The 19,000-nt window shown below is 46.5% G+C and overlaps 4 protein-coding genes across 4 annotated transcripts; 3 read left to right on the top strand and 1 right to left on the bottom strand.

The window, feature by feature from the left end:
- Positions 1-9,736: 9,736 nt before the first annotated feature.
- Positions 9,737-10,756, top strand: N7529_002129 (DUF1996 and WSC domain-containing protein; the record flags this gene model as incomplete). Its single annotated transcript, XM_057237657.1, has 1 exon — positions 9,737-10,756. One exon carries the CDS (start codon positions 9,737-9,739, stop codon positions 10,754-10,756), a length of 1,020 nt encoding a protein of 339 aa, XP_057100268.1.
- Positions 10,757-11,611: 855 nt separating this feature from the next.
- N7529_002128 (uncharacterized protein) lies at positions 11,612-13,168 on the bottom strand (the record flags this gene model as incomplete). Its single annotated transcript, XM_057237656.1, has 1 exon — positions 11,612-13,168. The coding sequence occupies one exon, from the start codon at positions 13,166-13,168 to the stop codon at positions 11,612-11,614; it is 1,557 nt and encodes a 518-aa protein (XP_057100267.1).
- A 643-nt stretch (positions 13,169-13,811) lies between these two features.
- N7529_002127 (Zn(II)2Cys6 transcription factor domain-containing protein) lies at positions 13,812-14,342 on the top strand (the record flags this gene model as incomplete). The annotated part of the gene is made up of 2 exons (XM_057237655.1): positions 13,812-14,071; positions 14,150-14,342. 2 exons carry the CDS (start codon positions 13,812-13,814, stop codon positions 14,340-14,342), a joined length of 453 nt encoding a protein of 150 aa, XP_057100266.1.
- A 1,817-nt stretch (positions 14,343-16,159) lies between these two features.
- Positions 16,160-18,878, top strand: N7529_002126 (beta-glucosidase; the record flags this gene model as incomplete). Its single annotated transcript, XM_057237654.1, has 4 exons — positions 16,160-16,229; positions 16,279-16,885; positions 16,932-18,201; positions 18,252-18,878. 4 exons carry the CDS (start codon positions 16,160-16,162, stop codon positions 18,876-18,878), a joined length of 2,574 nt encoding a protein of 857 aa, XP_057100265.1.
- Between the last annotated feature and the right edge of the window lie 122 nt (positions 18,879-19,000).

Raw genomic sequence — 19,000 nt, 5'->3', positions numbered from 1 at the left:
AACGTACGATAGTATCGCATCGTATCGCATTGTATTTGATAGAAACCATTAGAAAGTGATTGGAGGCAATCCATGGATGATTCCGGTTACATTCAGTATTTGATTTCACCAGAATGATACTTTTTCGTAATCGACTAGCTCTGTTCTCAGAATAGTCACGGTCTGCCCAACGGCCGTCTTATATGCTATTTCAGGCAATGCCTTTCTAATTACTAGATATATGATACCTAGGTACCCATTCCAACACATTTAAACCTCGTGTTTCCCGTAGAAGGTATTGGGTTTCTAATCCGCGCACCACATTATGTAAGTTTGGAGATTACATAATCCATATTTCGGAGATGATGAAAGCGTCGGTATGCTAACTAGACCTAGCTAATAAGAATGTATGAAATGCTCTGTCTTTTATTACCCCTGGTTCTGGCAATTTATAACGTGGATCCTGGTCGTTCCGGCATCCCGGCCGCTCCGGCAGGCACTTCAATTTTGCTTCCCCTCACCAAACCTCCTATTTTTAAACACCTACCATGCCTCCAATCCGCAGTCCAAAAGCTCAGAAATCAGTTGAGCAGCAAGGCAGAGTTCTACTAGCAATCAAGGCTATCAGAAATGGCCGGTTTACCTCCGTTACTGCCGCTGCTCGCTCTTTCGAAGTCCCACGACCTACGCTTCAAGACCGGATGAAAGGGGTAACTAGTTGGTCTGATATAAGGGCTATAGGCCATAAATTCACCCAATTAGAAGAGGAATTAATCTAGGATTAGTAAATCTCTATAGATTATAGAGGTGCTACTCTTACGATCGCTATGTTAAGAGATATAGTTATTTTACTACTCGAAAACCGTAGAGATCATGCCCCTTAGACCGTTAATAAGAATTGGCTAATATAATATGTCGGTGAATTGCCCGCAAGTATCCACTGTTCATTTGTAATTACTTAGTCATGCCAGAAACCCTACAAAATGCCAGAGCCAGGGTAAATAAAACACAGAGTTTTCGCACATTCTTATTGGCCAGGTGTAGATAGCATTCTGACAGTTATGAGCCCGATTCGCACTGTTTAATTGATCAGATATAGCAAGAAGCTATTCAGGAGCACCCTGAACCTCGCCGTCGTCAAACACCTCGCCGTCGCTGTTGTTGTTTCTCACGATACCTGAATTAAGCACGTTTCAACACCCGATTGCTACTTCCTCCGAGCCAATACCCCTATACCCTGTGTAGATACATCTGACATCATGGATGCATCCACAGTGGCGATGCTCTCCGCCCGTAAAGGCGATAAACTTCGAGATTCCGCATAGTGGAACAAGTGGATTGACCTCTGTGAGCAATTCGCTACCACGCGGAGAGTATAGCAGTTCTGCAATCCGGCCACACCGGAGAGCCACCTGCCGATGAAGATGGAAGAACCCATCGCTGAACCTTACCCTAAAGACTATAGGGATGAGAAGAGGGTTAAATTGTGGAGAGATCACTTTGATGTGTGCAAATTCCGCATGGCCTAATGGGAGAAGCAGGAGCGGGGAATAGCTGAGGTCCAAGAATAGATACTTGCTCACCTTAATGAGAAGTTCTATGGCACTGTACAGCAAATGAGATCCCCTTACCAACGCCTGCAGTCTCTTAAAACACGTTTTGGAACCTCTACGGTCCATAAAGAAGAGGCTATTCGCAGGTGGCACGCTATAGCGGCAGCGAGACCTCCTAAGGATATGTTATCATAGATCGATGATTGGGACGCACTCCGAGAAGAAGCAGTGAATGTGGGTGTTGTTATGACCCATAAGGACGCTGCCAGACACTTCTTCCAGGCAGTAAAAGAAGTGCTGCCTATATAGTGGCAGGTTGAATACCGGAGGTGTTTCCTTCAGCATGATGTCTTCACTATTCAGGAGATCATAGATTCATTCAGAGTCATATACCGAGAACTTGGTCCGTTAAGACCATCGTCAAATGCTCCGAAGAGTGCTTTCTTAACCTGGCAAGGTTATAAAGAAGCTAAGCCCGGAGAAACAAACACAGGCAGCAAGCCTGTTAATAAGGCTAAGGGCCAACCCTAAGTGATCACAGGGCCGATAGATAAGCGCCATTGCCCCTATAGAAGATAATACCCTCGGCACCGGCCAGTAACATGCTGGTATATAAACCCAAAACTGGCACCAGAAACCTTTAACCCTTATAGGAAGAAGGTTCAGAAGGTGAAGAAGTTACTAGACAACGACCCTGAATGGAGGGCTTACCTAGATAAGCTAGTTGCCTAAGAGAATTCATAGGGAAATGCCTAAAAGAAGGTTGCATTCGTGAATTATGATGTTAAGGAAGTTCACGAGCAAATAGGTGCACCAGCACTCAATTTCTCAACCGTTATACATGCACGAGCAAGTAGGGTGGAGCCTATAGGCAAAACCACGACCCCTAAGAGATCACTACCACCAAACGTGAAGCACAGACCTAAGATGCGTAACAGATAGATCCTAGATTCAGGAGCTAATATACATGTCTATAATGACAAGTCAAGATTCATTAGTTTCACACCTGATAAAGCCTCGCTAGCCACCGGAGATGCCTCCAGCATGTCGTATGGCACTAGCACTATTAGATTAACAGGCAGGAACCCGGAAACAGGTACGGCAAGGGTTATCACACTGTTAGATGTAGAATATGCACCTGATTTCCACACTAGCATTGTCTCGTATCACCAGTTGAAGATACGGGGTGTGACTTGGTGTCAGCAGACAGATTGCTTACTAGAAAGGGCTTCTAGAAAGCCTATCGTCAGCACGACACATGACCCTATTAGCCTATGGATCTTTGATCGGCCGAATAAGGAGGGTAAATCCCTCTATTAACAATTAACACCATCCACCATTATGCATACAACCCGGCGTTCAGTCCAAACCAGAGTTCAGGAAGCAACACCTAAGCACTAGCATCGCCGGTTTGCCCATATTAACCAACGGAGTATTAAGAAGCTCGAGCAAATGGTGGAAGGAGTAGGAGTGTTACCATCGTTAACACCCTCAGCGAGTGAAGGAAATCCGGGGGTGCACTGTGAAACATGCGGGTTATCACATGCGCCAAGACAGATCTCTCGAAGACCAATTAGACAAACCTTTGGTAGGTTTGGCAGGGTGCATTTCGATCTGATACAGATCCAACCTAGCTACAATAAGCACCAGTGGATATCCCATTTCTATATATAACGGTGTGAAGTTTCACTGTGTTATGACGCACGAGAAGAAGTCTGAATGTCAACAAGCGATTAGTGACTTCGTGGCATTTGCTAGGAATTGGTGGAACCTGCCTATTAAGGCATTCCACTATGACAACGAGCGTGCGGCAGGAAGTGCTGCACACGCATTCCTAACGAATAAGGGAATCGTGGTGTATCACTCACCTCTAGGGCATGCCGAAATAAATGGCTATATTAAGCGTGCAGGTGGTGTGATCATCATACGTGCTAGAATGCTCATTCAGGAGGGCAAGCTGCCTAAAGAACTATGGCTAGAGGCCGTAGTAGCTGCCGTGTGGTTGTTGAACCGAATCCTAACATTCGTGTCTACGGAGAACCGGTGGATCGTGCCGTGGCAAGAGATTCGACGGGGGTTCGGGGGTGATAACGAGTTGCCGAAAGTGAACCTATCGAATGTGAAATTGTATGGTAGTCTTGCCTACTATAGAATCAATAAGCAGGTTTAATGTGATAAGATGGCCCCTAGGGCAGAGATCGGATTCCTGGTTAGGTATATCACAACGAATGTCTAGAGAGTGTGGATTCCATATACAGGGAAAGTGAAAGTGATTCGTGACGCCGTGTTTGATGAATCGAGGAAATACACACCTGAATATCAGCACCACCAGGCAATCCCCCTACCTATCGTCAGTGAACCGTAGTATCTGTTAGATGAAGAAGTTCTTCAGTTGATCAGAGAGATCGCAACAGCGGCAAGAGCCAATAAGGTAGAGCAAGCAGCTTAACAAATGCTAGAGCCGCTCTCCTCGCGAAGAAATGAGGAGGAAGATGTTCCTACGAGTCAAGAACATAGTATCGCAGCAGAAACTGTGAATAAAATGGACACTCTAGAACAGGAAGAGCTGCAAGAGCAACGAGGCACCAAACCAGCAAGGACAACGCCCTCTCTAACGCCAGAAAGACGGCAAGCCAGCTAGCCAGTAGAGCAGGTGCCAGGTGCGTTTCCAGAAGATGTACCATTGCCACTAACCCCGCCTCGCGAAGCCAACATTCAGGGGGTGAGGCCGCCGGTGCTAACGCAGGTGCCACCAACAGCGCCCTCACCAGAGCTATCACCACCATCAACAGAACCTTCACAAAGGTTATCACTATCACCATTACTGTCAGATCAGGGGGTGGAAGTACCTGGAGATGATGGAAACGATAGGAAAGGGTTAGCAAGTGATGAGAATAAATAGACTAGTGATAGAACTCACATTTAGGAAGAAGGTGATCTCTAGGAAGAAGGTGATCTGGCAGCAACACCAGAGACAGATAATGAATTGGAAAGGCAGCTATAGAGCGAGTTAACACCTATCGCTACCAGAGAGATATTTAGAGATGTTAACACCAGCAACATTATCTCTAGGAAGAGATCTCGCCAACCAAAACGAGACGATGATTACTACGCACATGCCACTATTCATAAAGACTCACCAATCATACTTACAGCCTTTGCAGCAGGTTTAAACGCAGAGAAACCAGAGACTCGCCGGCACAGAGATGACATGCCACCTCTTCCGAAGCGTTGGAAAGATGTGTTGAACCACCCTTTCCAGGAAGGATAGACGGCAGCAATAAGGAAGGAGATCGATAGCATTACCAGCAAGCAGACCTTTAAGGTGGTATCAACCCCGAAAGACAAAGGAAAGCAAGTGCTCCCTCTCCTATGGATCTTCGCATACAAATTTGACCAAGATGGGTATCTCATTAAGCTTAAAGCCCGGATCTGTGTGCGCGGAGACCTCGAGACCATCTCTGCCGAAGAGAAGAGAGCAGCTACACTTGCTGCTCGCACTGCGAGAATGTTATTTGCCCTCGTGGCGGCATATGATCTTGATCTGAGGCAAAGAGACGCTGTTACTACGTTTCTAAATGCTAAACTAGATCAGGAAACGTACACCCACATGCCTGAAGGTTTCGCTACCCCCGGCAAGTGCTAGAAACTACGGAGAGCGCTCTACGGTTTGAGAATCTCTCCGAGGCTATAGCAGCAGGAAGCGGCTACTATATTGAAGAAGTTGGGGCTAAGGCAAGTCCTAGAGGATCCCTATGTGTTTGTGGGGAAAGGTATATTGATATTCTTCTATGTGGATGATATATTGATTGCTGCACACTACACTGTAAGGCAGCAAGCTGCTGATCTGGAGAGAGCCCTCGAAGCGCACTGGGAATTAACAGACCATGGTGACGCTGAGTGGTTTCTCAATATCCGGATTATCAGAGATAGGGTGTAGAAGAAGCTGTGGTTATGCCAAGATAGCTATATCACTGGAATAGCCGCTCGCTACAATCTTATAGAGCGAGCACCAGTAAGCACACTAATGGCTGTCGAAGACCTTAAGAAGTATGATGGGCAAGCTACTCCCCGAGAGATCAACCTGTATCAACAGAAGGTTGGCTCTATAGGATATGCCTGCACTATCACACGGGTCGACGCTGCTAAAGCGTGTGCTAAACTAGCACAGTTCCTGGTAAACCCAGGACCACAGCACCACCAGGCAGTTGATAGGCTGATTATCTACCTGTATTCTACCCGGTATCTTGCCATTGAATACTCAGCCAGTGTGGGAAGCCCAAACTCGGGTTTAGGGATCAAATCAAGTGATCACTCGGTACAGATATCAAGCGATGCTTCGTACGGGGATCACGACGACAGAAAGAGCTCCGCTGGATTCATTATTCAGATATATGGGGGCCCTGTGGACTGGAAAGCCAGTAAACAGTCTACTGTCACAACATCTACCACTGAAGCGGAGTTGCTAGCACTTTCCGAAGCCAGCAAGCACCTCCAGTGGTGGAGAAGGATGTTTGAAAACATCGGTTTTAACATAACACATACTATAACGATTGACTGTGACAACGAGCGTACAGTCGCCTTAGTAAACTAGGAGAATTCCCGGTTTGAGACTAAGCTCCGGCACATTGATATCCATAACCATTGGGTACGACAGGAAGCCAGAGCGGGGAGGGTTGCCGTGAGATGGGTGCCGACCGGGAGGATGGTTGCTGACGGCTTGACGAAGCTGCTTCCTAGACAGAAGCATGAGGAATTTGTTAGGTTGCTCAGGATGTTTACCATCGATCACATGATCAGTGATTCCTGAATAGGAAACAGAGGCTGCTTCATGAAAAGTGTTTAAATGGAGCTTTCAGGGTAGATTCACCAGGTCGTCATCGAGGCCAGAGAGCAGAGAGTGCTGACCCCGATGAGGGGGTGTGTCGGTGAATTGCCCGCAAGTATCCACTGTTCATTTGTAATTACTTAGTCATGCCAAAAACCCTAACGTGGATCCCTGTTACTCCGGCCACCCGGTTACTCCGGCCACCCGCAAAATAAAATGGATCCCATAGCAACGTATGTTTTTGAACATCAACAATGCCCCCAATTCGATCTCAAAAAGCTCAAAAATTGGTTGAACAGGAGGGCCGCCTTCTGTTAGCTATGAAAGCTATAGAAAATGGGAAATACACCTCTATTAGAGCTGCTGCCGAAGCTTTTACTGTGCCGCGATCAACGTTACAAGATCGGATGAAGGGCCATGAAAGTCAGGTTGTACGCCGCCATCATCGCCATAAATTCTCTGAACCTGAAGAGAAATCGATGGAAGAATGGCTGCTCTCTATGGACTCTAGAGGGTTTGCCCTCACACATGCTATGTGTCGGGATATGGCTAATTTACTACTTCGTGCCCGTGAATTAACACCCTCCGAGACCCCTCCGAAAGTTGGTAAAAATTGGGTTACAGACTTTATCAAACGCCATGATTCTCTTGCCTCTTATCTCTCTCGTCGATATGACTATGAGAGAGCTCTATCTGAAGACCCTAAACTTATAAAAGGGTGGTTTGATCTCGTCCAAAATACTATCCAAAAATATGGTATCATTCCGGCTGATATCTGGAACTTTGATGAGACGGGATTCGCGATGGGTGTTACCTCTTCACAATATATCATATGTTCTGCGGAATACCATGGTAAACGAAAGGTTCTATAAGCAGGAAATCGTGAATGGGTTACTGTGGTTGAGACTATTAACGCTGAAGGTGGTATTCTCCCGCCGTACTTAATCTTTAAGGGCAAGGTCTTTTTAGAACGCTGGTTCCCTTTACCTCTAAATTGGGCTATCAATCTTAGTCCAAATGGTTGGACTAGTGACCAGATTGGTCTCGATTGGCTACAGAAGCACTTTATACCTAATTCTACGCGAAAAGGGGCCTATATATTATTGATTCTTGATGGTCATTCCTCTTATCTTACTCCACAATTTGATAAATTGTGTAAGGAGAATAAGATAATCTGCCTCTGTATGCCTGCCCATGCGTCTCATTTACTACAGCCTCTTGATGTAGGCTGTTTTTCTATACTAAAAAAGGCATATGGAGGGTTGATTGGGGAAGAAATGCGGAACGGGGTGAATTCAATTGATAAAGACGACTTCCTTCAAATTTACCCTATCGCAAGAAGGGCTACGTTTAAAGCTTCTACTATACAAAATAGTTTTAGAGGTGCTGGTCTAGTACCTCTAGATGCTAATCATATATTAGAGAAGCTTAACATTTGTGTTGAATCTGTGAACTCTCTCCCTTCTGACCACCCACTACGGCCTACTTCTTCTAGTAGTACTAGCGATTTGGATACTCTCTGGGGTCTCTCAAAAGTTCAAAAAACAAGTTCTACGATCAAAAAAGGACTAGAACCTCTGTCGGGACCTATGACTTCACCTTTAAAACGGCGAATTCATCGATCGCATGATATGTATATTCGGACCGCAGTTCGGCTTACTATTGTGGAAGACCGCCTAACGAAATTAGAGGCTTCAAATAAGAAGGTTGTTAAAAAGAGGGCTGCTAGTAAGAAGCAGATACCCTATATAGGCAGCCTGCGGAGTTTGGAGGAAATTCGACAGGGTGTGGATGTGGAAAATGAAGATGCAATGGAAGATATATATCTAATGGATACTGCTGTGGAAGTTGCAGTTGAACCTACACTTCCTCCTATGCCCCTAATTAGGCGTGTTGTGACGTGCTCTGGGTGTGGAATTCAAGGGCATACATATACTACATGTCCTACGCGTTTTAGATAGTCAATTTATGTTTATTTTTGGTATTGAATATGATGTTCAATATTATGATTTTTTGAAGTTCTAAGAAAGTGGCCGGAGTAACCGGGTGGCCGGAGTAACAGGGATCCACGTTACAAATTGCCAGAGCCAGGGTAAATAAAACACAGAGTTTTCGCACATTCTTATTGGTCAGGTGTAGATAGCATTCCGACATAATATATTAAACGACATCCCGAGCTTTCTAGTCGATTCTCTCGCAAATATAACCATAAACGCGCCTTAATAGAAGATCTAAATATTATTATTAATTGATTTAAGCTTATTAAAAAAACGATTGCTTAATATAGTATCACTTCCGACGATATCTGTCACGAAGAATTCAGGATCAATGATCCTGAACCGATTCTGCCATGTTCCACCGCCTTTCGTAGTTCGTGTTTCACATTGTGTGATTGGATGCCTTAGGCATCACTACCTTAATGGTTTCAGCGTGTTATTTCTTTCTTCTTCTTTCTTTCTTTCTTTCCCCATGTTTAGTATTCTAGTTGAATGCACTCTTTTTCATCAAGACTTGGCTCGTAACAATTTCCACAATATTATTCTACCGAATGTCTCATAGAGAAACCCCGCAGAGTATGCATGTTTAATTAAGAATCTTCAGTCTATGGCCGTATTCGAGTGGTTAATGCCCACTAGGCCAATTCTGACACGAACTCCGGTACCGAGCGCTATAAAATGAGACCATAGTGAGTACGAGTGTATTACTATAGTGTACACAGCGGAATCACGGAGATAACGAAGCTTTTGTGGTTTTATACAACTTCTATATACACTTTTCAGTCTTTCGAATTGAAAAAAAGCCCCAAATATGGATTACCTGGTTGCAGGGAGACGGAGAACATGATGATAAAAGAGTGACAGCTGCCACAATTCGAGAAATAAAAGCACCAAACTTCTCTTCCATGAAAAATAGTCTTAGATACTGCAGGTTCTTTACGATACAGTTTATTCCGAACTACATTCCCTTTCTCTTCCTATGTCTGAGTCCTGCATCTGCCTTCTTCAAGGTGCCATGCAGTACATCTCCCGTGATTGAGAGAGCAGACCCGCTCTTCTCAACTGGAGTAGCCTTCAATCATGTTCACACTATTATGGGAGGGTCTGGTTTCGGATTTACCATGAACTACGACATGGCACAACTTCAGAATGCAACTCCTGCTCTCCGATTGAAGATAAATCCAACTACTGGGTTGCGGCACTTTACTTCCATGCCCAGAATGGTAGTTCCATCCAAGTCCCACAGGACAGCGGATCTTTGATCTACTACGAGTGAGAATTCCTTTACCCCTTCACCAAGGGGCCATGCTAAATGATCGAGGCAACGTCCAGACCCAACTACCGACGGGAAAACTGTGGCTCCCCCGCCTGGCTTCCGCATGATTGCCGGCAGTCTATTTGACCGCCAATGCAAGGACACAATCGAGGCTGATGCGCGTACCTTCGCCTGTCTCAATTATGACGATCCTGGGACGCCCCAGACTAATGGTTTCCCAAAGACAAACTGCCCCAACGGTCTCCGTGTCCCGGTTTACTTCCCTTCGTGTTGGGATGGAGTCAAGTTGGACAGCCCTAACCACAAGTCGCACGTGGCATATCCAACTCAAACATATAACAACGGCCCGTGCCCTGCATCGCACCCTGTTCGGATTGTGTCTTTCTTTTACGAGATCACCTGGCATACCGAGAAATTTGCAGGCATGTGGTATGGTGACAGTCAGCCATTTGTATTTTCTTTCGGCGATCCCACGGAATACGGCTTACATGGAGACTTTGTCAATGGGTGGGACGTGGATGTTGTCCAAGAAGCTATTGATACCTGCAATGACGGTGGCGGTGATATAACCGAATGCCCGCCGATTCACCTATACCCCGACACTGTCACGGATGGTTGTCTTTTGGAACCCTCAATCGACGAGGAAGTGGGAGGATGGCTCGATGCCCTGCCAGGCTGCAATCCGATCCAGCCAGGCCCCAATGATGCGACTATATTCACTGGCTGTGGTGCGCCTACGGAGATCGGATCGCCACGGCACTACTATACCAATGTCACCAGCGATCTGGGTTGGGAATGGATCGGCTGCACGGTCGATAATGCAGGCGGCGCCCGCATCCTCACGGGCTCCAGTTTACGGGGGTCTTACATGACCATTGAGAAGTGTATCCAGAAATGTAAGGCGGATGGATACACAATTGCAGGCCTCGAGAACTCCGAAGAATGCTTTTGTGGAAATAGCGTTGGCCCTGTCAAGAAGCCGAAGGTCACTCCGATGGGAAATTGTCTATATCCCTGCAGGGGCAACCCCGGTCAGAACTGTGGGGGGTATGGATTTATCGGACTTTACCAGGAATGTACTGGAAACTGTCATAATCTGCAGTATCCTGAGGTTCCTCACTAGGGCCAGTAAGGAGGTTATATTGGTGGGGGCTATAGGCCATCCATGGTGACAGGACCTAGTAGCTAGCTAGTTTGCTTTAATTTGCTCTCCCGTTGCTTCTTTGTCTATTTACCTCGTCCCACAAGAATTGCACAAAGTGTTTCTCTAAAAGGTCTCAGATACTCCATAGTGTAGTGATCCTCACATATGTAACTTGCCGACACCAGCCATTACTTCCTGCGTTATGTATGTTGAGATTCATGAGACTGTGAGATCTTATTGCCTGCTTTATCAGGCCTAAATCTCATTATCAGCACTGAACCTCTATGAAGCTTGTTTTCCGTGGAACTCTTGATAGATGGACACCACAATTCATCTCCATAAACATGTCTATAAATGCTAGGTGAGCTACATAGTATAGATAGACAGACTTAAACAATTTCTTTCTCAGGGTGTATGCTACATAGATATACATCGTATTTCAACAATTTATGTTATCGCAGCCGCCCACTACTAATTACAGCCATCTTTGATTCTACTGTTCGGATCTGGTATATATTGCAGTCATAGATAATATTGCGGGGCGTATGGGAAGCTTACTATTGTTATATTTGGCTAATTCTCCCTTCTCCGCGGAGAGAAGGAGTAATATACATCCTACTCGATGGCATTCTGTTGGAGTTTCCCATTCTAGCAAAAGTCTACAATTGCGGAAGTCGAGGGTCTTGCTAGCGTTTTCAACAAATTCTCCAATAGACAAGACCACAAACAGTCTTCCATCCAACTATAGCTAAGCCACACACAGACATCCAAACCACACCTCCACCAAGTCTCCAGTTTCACTATAAGCATACCACCATCCCGCTTCTGACTAACTTAAACTCCTTCGGGGCTTTGCTTCTCATAGACGCCACCGAAGGCCTTGTCTCCATCGAAAATTAAGGCAACCTCTTCCAAACTACGACCCTTGGTTTCGGGGAAACCGAAATAGACAAGCACGATCTCAACACCAATCACACAACAATAAGCAATATAGTATTTCCAGCTGATCGCATCCATTGCCACGGGGTTGGCATATCCATTGAAGAGAATAGCACATGTAGCCGCGATCTGCATGATATTCGTTCCCTTGGCACGGAGGTGGGTAGGAAGCACTTCAGTGACATAAACCCATGGCGGCCCATTGAGACCGGCGTTGTAGAAGAGCTGATACATGAAAATCATCACGATCACGCCAGTTCCGAGAGTGGTATCTTCGAAATGACGCTGTTCATTGATTGCTGAGAGAATTGTCCAAATCACATAGCAGGTCAACATGCCCACTGTGGAGAAAAGGAACAGGCGTCGTCGACCAACCACCTCCATAAACGAAGCTAGGATAATTGAAACTCCCAAGTTGAATACTGTCAAACCACCGTTGATACGGAGCTGCTGCGGATCCGAAGTGAAGCCAATGGAGTTGAGAATGAGATGAAGATAGTAGGCGATGAGACCGTTGCCAGACAGCTGCATCATGCAAGGCACTGCAATGATGATAGAAAGGCGATGCAAGTTGCCCTTAGTGCTTAGAAACTCGCGATAGCCAGCCCGAGAAGCTCCTTTCGCGGTCTGGATTGATAAAATAATTTCTTTCATCTCGAAGTCGACCAGCGGAGAGTCCTCGTCTCCGCCAGCGTGGTACTTAGTCAACACCTTTCGGGCTTCTTCGTAGCGGTCTCTCTGAACGAGGTATCGGGGCGACTCGGGAAGCATATAGATGAACAGGACTTGCAACAGGGGCAAGAATCCCTGTAGAAGAGACGGGATGCGCCAGGCCCATGACAAGTTTGGGCCCATAAAGTAGGTTCCGTATGTGATCCATGCGGCAAGCAAAGCTCCAAGATACCAGAGGTTGTTATAGTAACCGACTAAAACAGATCGATGGGTCGGATACGCCAATTCACTAACCAACAGGGGTGATGCTTCGACGGCAATGAGACCACCGAATCCGATCACCATACGGGCGACCAAAAACATCGCATAGTTCTGCGCAGCACATTGAAGGATGGCTCCAATGACTAGGAGTATCGATCCGAGGAAGATTGGGAACCGTCGGCCCATGTGGTCACAGAGCCAAGGAGCGATGGGGAAAGCAGCGATCTGACCGAAGATCACTCCGTTAGAAAGCGAGCCCAAGCGGGTACCGGTCGGATGGCCGAAGAAGTCCTGCCATTGGCTCATCGACTGAAGACCGTTGAGCATGGATCCGTCATAGCCGTTGGTCGTCGAGGATAGATAAGGAACAATCATTCCAAGATTGAGGAGCAGAAGATGACGGTGATTGTACCATGGCTTGCCGGTATTTGGGAGAACGCTTTTCAGGTTCCATTCACCGGGGTTATTGGTGTGAATGTCACGGGTATCGGTTGTTGGCTTATCGTCCTGGTCAGTCATTTTGATCGCAGGTTTGTGGATTGAATGAATTAAGTAGAAAAATGACTTGAGTGCCAATCATAACTGGATTCTCGTGGTGTAGTGCCCATTATATCAAATTCTTATTGCATCAATCCGTGATTCCGCAATGAATATGCTTCTTGGAGTTGATGGCTGAACTCAACTCTGCGGTTCGAAAACTCCATTTTTCTCATCATTATTGCCTGTCCACAGGGAATAGTGCGGTGGTGGTTGGGATCCGAAATTCCGCTTTTACTAGCACAGTTCGGCATATTAACACTGGTCTTTTGTGCTCAAGCTGTTTATAGTCACCGTCTTATGGGCCAGTTTGGGTTTAGTTCCGGATGAACTCATTTTCCCCGCGGCGGCGGCATCCTCCGGGATTTTTCTCCTCATCTGGGGAAGATGCGAATCAAACGGCATGGTAAATGCCACCAAATTTCCCTATATTAGCATACAGGGTCATATCTAACCGGTCTAAGGTAAAGGTGGAAACATCATGTGCGCTCTATGTGACCAAAGCACAAATACGAGGATGCTGAGCCCCCCCCCGCCCTCCTCTTCTCCGAAACTCCGCTGAATACTTATTTCACTTCATGGCTTGCATGGAAGATGTCAGGAATCACACCATGTTTCTTTTTTGATGGAAGCAGCCTACCGGTCCCAGTTCCAACCCCAGGTCTTGACCTCCAACATGGAATCCCCTACCCCACCTGCCGACAAGCCGAATGTCCAGAAACGAAGACACGCCCGTGCAGCCGCAACCTACCCTAAGAAGCGAGCCACTCAAGCATGCCAAAGCTGTCGCCTTAGACGCACGAAGTGCGATAACACTCGGCCCTCGTGTGCATCGTGTGTGCGGCTCCGAGCGGAATGTTCCTACCAGCAGATTTGTTTGTCGACGTAAGTTCTTTTAGAGTAATCAAATAGTAATTGAAGATTTGGAAAAAAAAAAAGAAAAGGCAATTAATCGAGCAGCAGATTTGATTCCGCAAGTCTGATGATTCTGAAACGGATCGATGATCTGGAAGCAATGATCCAGACCAAGGTCAACGATCCACCCCTGGCGGCTCTGTCTAACGTGCTCCTTTCTACATCGCCGTCTAGCAGTTTGCATGAAATTTGGGCATTTGGTCCAGCAGAGACAATGGAAACCATTTTTTATCAACATTGAGGAGGTTCTCAAATGGCCTGTTTTCGATGACCATGAGTTTGAACCGCGGCTCTATTTATTATCTCCATCCGAAGAGAATATAATACAACCGGACCTAAATATCTTGGTCGATCTTGATATCCATGCGGCCGACCACCTCGTTCGAAGTTTTTTCGATAATGTGCATATCTTCAACCTACGCTAAAAGAAGAGGATATCAACGACTATGTGAAGATTGTGCGATTGAATGGTGTGGGGTGGGACGCAATGTCTTTTTGTTGTTGAGTGCTCCTAACCTATCTTCATATGCCGAACGCATGGAGTACTAGCTTCTCATATACGCCAATGGTTCAATCGCGACCCCATTTCTTACAAATGGGCAAGGCGTATCTTCTAGTCTCCTTCGCAAGTCAAAGGAGTTTCTCCAAGGCGAAGCGTATTTCCTTGCCGCACAGAAGCGGATGGGTATGTTGCTATCCAGGAGCGGCACAATAGAGTAGAGGCGCAATGCTTTTTCCTAGCTGGTGTATATCTATTGACAAATTTTCGGTCGGTGGAAGCATAGCGGATGTTTGTGCAAGCACTGGCGTGCTGCGAGGGCTTTGCCATTATCCGCACAAACGACCGCCATGAAGATGCGTGGGGGACGAAGCAGAGAGTATACTGGACTTGCTTGAAGTCTGAGCTGTAAGTAGACCAAAACTGAACCAAGAGACGATGTCTAACATTATTTTGATAGAGAGCTACCACTAGAATTGAATCTTTACCAAAAGAATTTTCTAGATCTTAAATATCCTACATTCTTTCCGTCGCCCCCAGAAGAGCTTAAGTCCATAGATGAAGCAGCATGGTACTTCTATCTGGCTGAAATTGCTTTACGGAGATTGGAGAACCGCAGTCTGAACTATTTTTACCAACCTTACTCTTTTATCTCAAAGTCTAACCTGGAATCAGTGATCCTTGACTTTTAGGAGCAAGCAGACGCATGGTAGGCAATATCTCAGATGAAACAACACACCGATTAACAAAGGCTAGGCTCCGATCTCTCCCCAAAGCACTGGCTCCAGACGTAGACAACCCTTATACATACCAATATGAGCCCTTCCAAGTTATTCTCAGTGGTCATTTTCTTGACTGTCAAGAGACAATGTACTGGCACTTTCTGGTCAAAGCAATACATGGCCGAGTCCATGGAACCAGCAATAATTTTCTTCACAAAGGACTGATGGTCTGTGTGGATAGAATACAGCAGAATTAAACGGGGTTCTACAATCGTCATCATGGAACATTGTTGATGCTTCGATCGTGTGCAAGGAGTGCCTTGGTGTTACTTGCCACTGAGCGCAACGTGGATCTTGTCTGTTTTCTGCCTATTGGCTGGGAGGGAGCAGTATGTGATGTTTCTCGGATGTTGGGATTCTGGAAGCATGAGTCCAATAATATAATGGGGTTGTTCAATATTGTGCAGACACTGTTGGAGGCAAGGGAAAATTAGCTCAAATGTGGTTGGGATTAGTTTATTTATGTCACCAACCGGTTCTTCAAACACAAAGTAGTATCAATGTATTATTTAGGCTAACTATGAGAATATGAAAGCGAGCCCACACTTTCAAATGTCTTGTAGGAAGTTCCCGGATGAATGCAACCTGGCCCGCAGCATTGGTTCCACTCCAATGGCACAAGTCCGATACTCCGCGATGCTCTATAACACTTAGACTTTTCAAGCTTACATTACTTAAGAAATGTAGATACTCGTTGGATTTAAGAATCGGACCTGCCGGAACTGCAATCATTTTTTCCTTTTTTGAACCATCTTCCCATACATCGTTCCTTCCACTATGTCGACAATTGATATTGAACACGTGCTCTCAGAGCTATCCCTAAATGAGAAGGTCTCATTACTTTCAGGTTCGTCGCTTTTACCAATCCAAACTTTCCCAGCTCACCAGACAAAAAGGAGTCGATGGCTGGCACACAACAGCAATCCCGCGATTGGGAATTCCCTCAATTCGCATGTCAGATGGACCAAATGGTGTTCGAGGCACCCGCTTTTTCAACGGAGTTCCTTCAGCCTGTTTGCCCTGTGCCACAGCACTAGGCGCTTCATTTGACACCGAGCTCATCCTTTCCCTTGGAAAGCTTCTTGGATTAGAATGCAAGGCAAAGGGGGCACATGTTCTCCTAGGTCCGACAATCAATATCCAACGAGGCCCACTGGGAGGTCGGGGGTTTGAATCCTTCTCAGAAGATCCTGTACTTTCGGGCTCCTTGGCTGCTAGTTATTGTTTGGGTGTACAGTCCGAGAATGTGATCCCGACACCGAAGCACCTTGTATGCAACGATCAGGAGCATGAGCGTGTGGCTGTCAGCGCCCTTGTCACTGAGCGTGCTCTTCGGGAGATATATCTACTTCCCTTCCAGCTAGCCATCACGGGCGCTAATCCTGGGGCACTTATGACCTCGTACAACAAGGTGAACGGATGCCACGCCAGCGAGAGTCCTGATCTGCTCCAGGATGTTGTTCGGAAGGAATGGGATTATAAAGGCCTTATCATGAGCGATTGGTTCGTTGGTTCGCTTCCTTCAAACTTCTATAACTGAACAGAACAGGTTTGGCACCTATAGTGTGTCTGAGGCCGTCAATGCTGGGCTAGATCTCGAAATGCCTGGCCCTTCTCGGTTTCGGGGGCCGGGCTTGGTGCATGCCATCACATCCAACAAGGTCTCAGAGAGGACTATCAATGATCGGGTCCGCGGTGTGTTAGAGCTGATAAAACAAACAACCAGCTCGGAAATCCCTGAAAACGCACCCGAAGTTCAACGGAACCTTCCCGAAGATAAAGCATTGCTCCGCAGAGCAGCCGCCGAGTCTATTGTTCTTCTCAAGAATAATGATCAGATCCTTCCTCTTGATCCGACCAAGAAGACCCTCGTGATCGGACCTAATGCCAACATTGCAGCATACTGTGGCGGAGGCTCTGCGGCTCTGCCGGGCTATTATGCTATTACACCCCTAGAAGGAATCAATAGCATCTGTACCGGGCACGTAGTCTTCTCACAGGGAGTGTATAGCCACAAAGAGCTGCCACTTCTAGGGGACCAGCTGAAAACCGAAGATGGTCGGCCCGGATATATATTCAGTGTGTTTACCGAGCCTTCTTCCAACAAAGACAGAAAGGCAGTTGATATCCTCCACATGAACAGCAGCTCCGCTTTTTTGATGGACTACAAACATCCAGAAGTCCATTCGGACCTCTACTACATCACCATGGAAGGGATATTTGAGCCCACGGAAAGTGGGATTTATGACTTTGGCCTTACGGTAGCCGGTACCGGAGATCTCTTCGTCGATGGCGAAAAGGTAGTCGATAACAAGGCCAATCAGCGACAGGGAACGTCATTTTTCGGCATTGGGACCCCGGAAGAACGCGGCTCCAAGCACCTTGAAGCAAATCAACAGTACAAGATACTAGTCGACTACGGTACTGCCCCGACTTCCAACCTGAAATTACACGGGGTCGTTTCATTTGGACCCGGAGGACTGCGAGTGGGAGGATGCAAACGGATCGACACAGAATGTGCCATCCAAGAAGCTGTGGACCTGGCAGCTACAGTTGACCAGGTGATTGTCTTTGTTGGACTGAGTGGAGAATGGGAAAGCGAAGGATTTGACCGTCCACACATGGATCTCCCGCCGATGTCAGATCAGCTGGTCGAAAGAGTCCTCGCTATCCATCCAGATGCTGTGGTTGTTGTGCAGAGTGGAACGCCTGTGACAATGCCGTGGGCTCGGGACGTGAAGGCCCTTCTTCACGCATGGTATGGTGGGAACGAAACAGGAAACGGTATTGCCGATGTCATCTTTGGAAATGTGAATCCGGTGAGTATTGAGCAGATTGCATATTAAACACTAGCTAACTAACCGTCTAGTCTGGCAAACTTCCTCTCAGCTTCCCAGAGTCGATCGAGCAAAACCCGACATACTTGTCTTATCGATCAGAAGGAGGACGAGTGTTGTACAGCGAGGACATCTACGTCGGTTATCGGTACTATGAAAAGATCAAAGTGAAGCCTCTCTTTGGCTTCGGCTACGGCCTCTCTTATACAATATTCTGTCTTTCGGGGCTTGCTGTGTCGCAGCCGTTGGAGGCCCGGAACAGAGTTAAAGAAGAAGTGCTGGAAGTGTCCGTCTCAGTGGAGAATATTGGGTCTTGCAGTGGTGCAGAGACTGTTCAAATATACATATACCCACCTACCCACGCCAGTATTTCCCGCCCTGTGAGAGAGCTCAAGGGGTTTAAAAAGGTCAAATTGCAACAGGGCGAGAAACAGGAAGTCATGATCACTATCCCAATAGCTCTGGCTACCAGTTTCTGGGATGAGAGGCAGTCTGCTTGGCTTAGCGAAGCGGGAGAGTATACAGTCACTGTCGTTGGGACTGGTGAGCAGAACGTTCTCTCAACAGGATTTGTGATTTCCCGTACTAGGGAATGGAAGGGGTTGTTTGATTTTGTAACTCCTGCTGCATCCCAGTGTGTCAATGGAAATGGAGAGTAGAATATAGTAGTATAGACTGGAAATTGCATGGAATTGATTCGTTGAATGAACTTCAAGCTTCACTTTGATCAATAAAATTTGTCACGTGTATCTATATCCACTCTTTGTATTTCTTCTTGGTT

Source organism: Penicillium soppii (genome assembly GCF_028829465.1).
Source record: "Penicillium soppii strain IBT 18220 chromosome Unknown utg000003l, whole genome shotgun sequence".
Lineage (NCBI taxonomy): Eukaryota > Fungi > Ascomycota > Eurotiomycetes > Eurotiales > Aspergillaceae > Penicillium > Penicillium soppii.
This window is presented reverse-complemented; position numbering and strand designations above follow the sequence as displayed.